This window comes from Cynara cardunculus, unplaced genomic scaffold (genome assembly GCF_001531365.2).
Source record: "Cynara cardunculus var. scolymus isolate 2C unplaced genomic scaffold, CcrdV1 Un_Scaffold_5279, whole genome shotgun sequence".
Classification (NCBI taxonomy): domain Eukaryota; kingdom Viridiplantae; phylum Streptophyta; class Magnoliopsida; order Asterales; family Asteraceae; genus Cynara; species Cynara cardunculus.
Window position 1 is genome coordinate 11,857 of NW_020202322.1, and position 7,331 is coordinate 19,187.

Genomic DNA, 7,331 nt, shown 5'->3' on the forward strand with positions numbered 1-7,331 from the left:
CGATGGACCAGGGATCCATTGATCTGCTAAGTATGAGAAACCAGAGGCCGATGGACCAGGGATCCATTGATCTGCTAAGTATGAGGAACCAGAGGTCGATGGACCAGAGATCCATTGATCTGCTAAGTATGAGGAACCAGAGGTCGATGGACCAGAGACCCATTGATCTGCTATGAAGGTGGAACCAGAGAACCGATGAGCTAGAACCCAAAAATTTTCTAAGTATGTTAATGCAACCAGAGGCTCTGGTAAAGCAACCAGAGGCTCTGGTAATGCAACCAGAAGCTCTGGTACTGCGACAAGAGACTTGGACTACCCCAAGGCCTTAGCTTGATTGCCATCCTTAGCCTTTCTTAGAAGCTTTTGTTATAACACTAAACATTTTTTTTGGATGGTACATTTAGTAATTAAGATTGTTCATATCGCAGATCACTATGGCATCATCTGCTCCTAGTGAATATTCGGCAGACGAATCCGGCTATGTGGTTCGCTGATCCAGAAGGAGCTCATCCATCAATATGGAGGTTGACCCATACGAGCATGAGGACACAACAACCAATGAGACACCTGCATCACCACCAGCATCCATATTACCCCCATCGGAGCCAGTACCCGATATCCCACCTCAAACCTTTCATGGCCCAAGGATTAGAGTCATGCCTAGGAAAAGTAACCACTACCTCGACGAGTGACATTTGAGAACTCTGCTAGAGTTAGAGGAGAGTCATCACAACCACCGCTAGGGAGCAGGATTTCTCAAGTGGTGACCGGAGTACCTGCATCCTGCACTCGGGGCATGAATCTGGCTGAGCGAGAATGGGTGCGGAGAATCGCATTAGATACTCAAGTTCACCAGACCCGACTGGGATACCACCATCACATTCTAAACAACTTATCTGATGTGATGGAAATGCACCACCAGCGTATGATGAGGAACTCGGATGCCGTCATTGCTACGAGACGGGAGATTAGGAGACTGTACAAGTGGTTGGTAGTGAGTGGAATGATGATGTTGATACTAGGAATGCTGATTGGTTGGATGTCATTCTAGAAAGATTGACTAGTGATAGGCTATCCACTCTTTTGCAAAGAAACCCAAGAACTTGTTTTGATAGGTTGTAATGAACTATGAACATCCGACATCTTTTGAGAAATGCTTATTCACCTTGAGTCATGGTTGAATATAAGATTATTCTGTTTAATTATATAAATGCTTGAATGTTATTCGTTCGATGAATGCCCTTTGCATCATTTAAATGACTGGAAGTTATTGCCCTTGTTATTACCATAATAATGATGAAATTCTCTTCTGACTTAGGCCATAGAAAATGCCGCCAAGAAGAGAAAACCGTGAGGTTGTACGACTCGTATATGAACAACTATTGGCTGCACTCCCCAACATTGTTAGCCAAGTAACGGCAGGATTGAACGTTAACCAACCCACCAATTTTGAGCCTAGAACACCCAGAGAATGCACTTATAAATCTTTCAGATCTTGCAACCCAAAGGAATTCCATGGAACTGAGGGAGCCGTAGGATTACTAACCTGGATGGAAAGTATGGAGTCTGTCCTCCATATTAGTAAATGCTCAGAACCAAATAAAGTAGAATATTCAACATGTCTACTGCAAGGTCGAACGCTGACATGGTGGAACACATTAGTTCGGACTAGGGGTCGAGAATCGGCCAATCAACTTTCGTGGGAAGAGTTCAAGAAACTACTTAAAGACGAATACAACCCAAGAAGTGAACTCCAAAAGTTGGAAATGGAGTTATGGAACCATGAGATGAAAGGGGAAAACATAGCTGTATATACCGCTCGATTCCATGAGTTAGCGAACTTAGTGCCACATCTGGTGACACCCGAGGAAGTTCGAATTGAGAGAGATATTTGGGGATTGTCTCCAGAGATTCGAGGAAACATCACCTCGGCAAACCTAAAGACTCTTCAGGAGGCAATACACATTGCCACTAAACTCACAAATAATGATGTTCGATCTGGAGAGTTCGCCAAAGGAAAGAGAAGGATGAAAGAGCATGGGAATCGAAGATTTGGGGGAAGATTTGACAAGAATAGGAAAGTAGCAGGGAGTTTTGGGGTTCAGACCCAGGTGGTAAACCAAGAAAGCAAACCTAAGTGCAATAAATGCCAATATCCACACTGGGGAAATTGCATCATCTGCCAAAGATGCCACAGAGGTGGTCATGCCGTGAAATATTGCAGGAAGCGATTGTGTTTTGATTGTGGGACTCCAGACCACATAAGGAATGTGTGCCCAAAGAGAAAACAAGGAACAAATGATAACCAAGCCCGACCGGCCAATCAAGGAAACCCGGAAAGTCAAGCACGGGGCCGAGCATTTGAGATTGGAGCAAAGGAAGCTAGGTATGATCCCAATGTGGTTACAGGTACATTTCTCTTGAATAATGAATTTGCATCGGTTTTGTTTGATTCAGGGGAAGACAGAAGCTTTATATTATTAGATTTTAAGCCAAAGATTAACTTAAGACCCCAAAGGTTGAAAGAAGCTTACATAATAGAATTTGCCAATGGACGAGAAATTAAGAGATATAATCATGGGTTGCACACTAAGTTTAGCCAACAAGGATTTTCGTATAGACCTTATTCCGATTGAGTTAGGAAGCTTTGATATAGTCATAGGCATGGATTGTATAATATTCGTGTTTCGTTAACTCGTACAAATTGGGTTAAGTGAATTTTTGGTAGAATTATGCATAACATATTTGTACTCTATGCTTAACCAACTTGTACTAGTTTTATGTCAAAAGTTGAGTTTATACCAATATTGGCATAAAGCTGAGAATCTAACTTAAAGGGTTAAAACCGCCAAATAATTAAACTTTATATATATATATATGCGTGTGTATATACATAGGCGGTTATGAACCGCCATTTCTACCGTCTCAATCTCTCCCTCTCATTTTTTTTTCTCTCTAAAAATCTCTTGTCTTCTCTCTAAATTTTACATTAAGTTACTAAAGGGATCGAAGTAACAAATATATATTCGGAATCCACTCTCTGAACCCTTCTTAAAGGTATAAATTTCATTCAGTTTTATTATGGTGTTTATGTTAGGGTTATTAAGACCGGTTTATAAACCGTGTTTATATCTAAGTTTACGGATTGATATTGTCAAAATTATGATATATTTGATACTTAGAATGCTAGGACTGATTATATTGATGTAGAAATAAAAATGGTATATATAGTTTCAATATGGTTAGATTGTGGGTAAATGTTTAACCGTACACCAATTGTTCGGTTAAATGTCGAAAGGAGTAAAAATGCATGATTAAGCTTAGGTTAACGGCCATTAGACTTATTTTACTGTTTAGTACGTTTAAGTACGTTTATAGCATGTAAATGTAGCAAATCATGAAAGTTGGATCATAAAAGTTAGTCGGGAATTACGGAATCGAATTTTACCGACAATGCAACCCCTGTACTTTGGCAGTGTATAACTCACAACCCGTAAGTCGGATTAAGCTCGTATTTTGTAGTCAGGAAGATCATACTGCATACTACAACTTTTATTAAGGGTCAAAATTCCAGTTATGACTCTAAGTGGCTCGGAACAGTGTGTTTTCGGGGTTGTTTACACTGTATCCGGGATTAATTTGCAGTTTTGTAAAATTCATATAAAATAGATGGATGATCCAAATGAGATGATTTCAAAAGCAATAGACTCATTTGACACCAATCTACAGCTTCCGTTTAGACAATATAATCTAGAGTAAAAATGCTTAGAAATAAGAGGGACGGAAGCGGTTGGATCGAAAGAAAATAAGGTTAAGTTTTACGTTTGAGTTTTCAATTCGTATCCAGCTGTCCTTCTTGAAGTCTACGTTGTTTAAGTATATTAAGACCTAAGTAAATTTAGTAGAATAATTATGTTACGGTTTTTTTATGCTTTGTAAATAGTAACTAGTTATGCATTCGTTAGGCACGCGGGCAAATCAAACTTGATCGTGAATTTCTGTTTGATCGTGCGTTAATTGTCAAATTCGGTTAAGGTACGGATTTCATATCTCACTTGACACGAGGATAGCCATTTGCGTAAGGCTTCCTAATCCGAATATATTGGTTCCAAATTCTCATTGTGCTCATCAATTATGATGAACATTTTTATTTGGAATATGGATCATTTTGATCACTTGACTTGTTTTATTGCTTCATTTGTGAAACATTTTGCTATAGACTCAATAACTGGAGCACCGGTATTGAGATGTTTCCATGGTGACTAAAACGATCATGGCGTCCTTATTTTTATAGTCCTTAAAAGTGGGCTTGATTATGTACCGGTCGAATAGAGGGCGTATGGATCGATCCTAGGAACCGTTATCGGATATTGAATTATGGYYRTGGTTAAATCCACGGAGAGGATTGCTGTGTTGTGCTCACACCCCTTTCCTCACTTGTGCCTGAATGGACTGATCATCCTTTGGGAACAATGCGTCCTCGTGATGCGCTTTGGTCTTCGGACCCTTGATATGCTTTTGGGGCATTTTGATTTTCTTTTGAATTATCACTTGGCTTTATAAATTGCTTTTGATCTTGTTATCTCATATTCATTGTTTAATTATTATTATCCGTTCACTAAGCATTAAGCTCAGCCGAGATTTTCTTGTCCTCGGCAGGTACATGACTTAGCARGGATTTTGGGATGAGAGCTACGGAGATGACAATATTGAAGATAACTCATTAAGTCATACTTTTGTTAAACTTTTGATGACTATTRTAGATATACTGATATTTTGGGACCGTATTTTGAGACACGTTATCTCCGTCTATGGTTATGTAATTATCTTTTGGTAAATTTTATTAGCTGCTCTGTTTTATATAGCGCGTTATTTTTATCCTAATTGCGGCATCTCCCGTCTTTGATCACGCGGGACGGGAGTGTTACAAGTTGTGGTATCAGAGCTATAAGTTATGATCTTGTAGTACAATATAAGTTTGATCTGTAAGAAATGGGTAGAACTAAGATAGGATTATCTTAGACTCTATACTTTCCTAAGGTGATAGTGGTACGAAAGGAAACAGAGATGTGTTTCAAGGGAATTCTACCTGATGAAGAACCAATCGGACAAGTCTGTGGAAACAACCCAATTATAGACATCCAATTGCATTTCAAGGAACTTCTAGTAAAGGTTTTTCGAATACAAATTCTTTGTTACGGTGCAAAGATTGTGGTTTTAGACATCGTCCTGACCCATGTATTCGAATGACCGGCGCCTGTTATAATTGTGGTCAACGAGGTCATATAGCTCATGATTGTAAACAAGGGCCGAAAGATAATTCTAAAGATAAAGAGAAGCAATCTACTGCAGGTGGTCGAGTGTTTACACTATCTGCTGACAAATCTACTGCGGGTATGGTTTCTGGTACCTTTTCTATTGACAGTAGAGATGCATATATTTTATTTGATATAGGTGCTACACACTCGATTGTTTCTGAAAACTTTGATGAAAATCTTAAATCGTATGAACAATCCACTGAATTTCCATTACATATTACTACTCCTATGGGTAGTTCAGTATGTATATTTCGGCAATTCCCAAACTGTCTGTTATTTATTGGCGATCGAATTCGGGAAGTTACTTTACTACCGATGAAGATGTATCACTTTGATATCATCATTGGCATGGATTGGGTGTCTAAACATCGAGTGACCATCGACTGCAAAGCCAAACAAATCATCTTCGGTGACGTCAATGAACCTGAATACGTGTTCCATGGTGTTTCACCTGAGAAGGGAACTCGTGTTATCTTAGAAGTAAATGTTAAAGCAATGGTATGGCAAGGATGTGAAGGATTTTTAGCTTCATTACAAGATCCCGAAGAGGTATGTCTTAAACTTGAAGATATTCCTATTGTTAATCAATTTCAAGACGTCTTTCCAGATGAACTTCCAGGAGTTCCTCCGGAAAGGGAAATTGAATTTACAATTGATCTTGTTCCGGGAGCTGCACCTATCTCAAAGGCTCCGTATCGTATGGCTCCAACCGAAATGAAAGAACTTAAGGAATAACTTGAAGATCTTTCTAATCGGGGTTTCATTCGACCCAGTATATCTCTGTGGGGTGCACCGGTCCTATTCGTTAAAAAGAAAGATGGATCGATGCGGTTGTGTATTGACTATTAGGAACTAAATCGGGTCACGGTACGTAATAAATACCCTTTACCTCGTATTGACGATCTCTGCGATCAACTCCAAGGAGCAAAGTATTTTTCTAAGATCGACTTAAGGTCTGGACATCACCAACTCCGGATCAAAGATCAGGATATTCCTAAGACTGCATTCCGTACTCGATATGGGCATTACGAGTTCATTGTTATGCCATTCAGGTTAACTAATGCTCCAGCAGTTTTTATGGATCTTATGAACCGAGCTTTCAAAGATTATTTGGACGACTTTGTTATCGTTTTTATTGGCGATATTCTCATATATTCAAAGTTGAAAGAAGATCACGAAACTCACTTGCGTATTACTTTAGAAACTCTTCAAAATAAGAAGTTGTACGCAAAATTTTCTAAGTGTGAATTTTGGTTGCATCAAGTGGCATTTTTGGGCCACATTATATCCGGCGAAGGAATTAAAGTCGATCCTGCAAACGTTGAGGCTATCACTAACTGGCCAAAACCAACAAATGTTTCTGAAGTCCGAAGTTTCCTAGGTCTGGCAGGTTACTATTAACGGTTTGTTGAAAACTTTTCCCGGATCGCGCTCCCTATGACTAAACTTCTTCGAAAAGAATTTAAATTTGTTTGATGTGAAGAACAGGAAAAGAGTTTTGAAAAACTGAGAAAGAGATTGATTACAACGCTTGTTCTTGCATTACCATCTGGATCGGGAGGTTTTCAGGTATATAGTGATGCTTCTAAAAGTGGTCTTGGTTGTGTTTTAATGCAGCACGACAAAGTGATTGCGTATGCCTCTCGTCAGCTCAAAACTTATGAAGTAAACTACCCTACTCATGATCTTGATTTGGCAGCAGTCATTTTTGCACTCAAAATATGGCGTCATTATTTGTACGGAGAGACTTGTGATATTTTTATCGATCATAAAAGCTTAAAGTACATCTTCACGCAAAAAGAGTTGAATATGCGTCAACGATGATGGCTCGAACTTCTTAAGGACTACGACGCCCGAATTCAATATCATCCAGGCAAAGCCAATGCAGTCGTCGATGCCCTTAGCCGTAAAAGCATTGGTAATGTATCATCTTTAACCGTTCAGTCCCATATTGCTTCAGATCTAGAACGTATGGGTATCTCTTTGTATTATCGTGGTGCAAATGAACTTTTG

General features: G+C 39.2%; 1 protein-coding gene across 1 annotated transcript; it reads left to right on the top strand.

Moving 5' to 3' along the window:
• The first annotated feature begins 5,246 nt into the window (after positions 1-5,246).
• LOC112504339 lies at positions 5,247-6,053 on the top strand. The gene has a single exon (XM_025108265.1). The coding sequence runs from the start codon at positions 5,247-5,249 to the stop codon at positions 6,051-6,053; it is 807 nt and encodes a 268-aa protein (XP_024964033.1).
• The last annotated feature ends 1,278 nt before the right edge of the window (positions 6,054-7,331 follow it).

Excerpts from the sequence above, each read along its gene's own strand:
- LOC112504339 (XM_025108265.1), top strand. The coding sequence starts at position 5,247 with ATGACCGGCGCCTGTTATAATTGTGGTCAACGAGGTCATATAGCTCAT.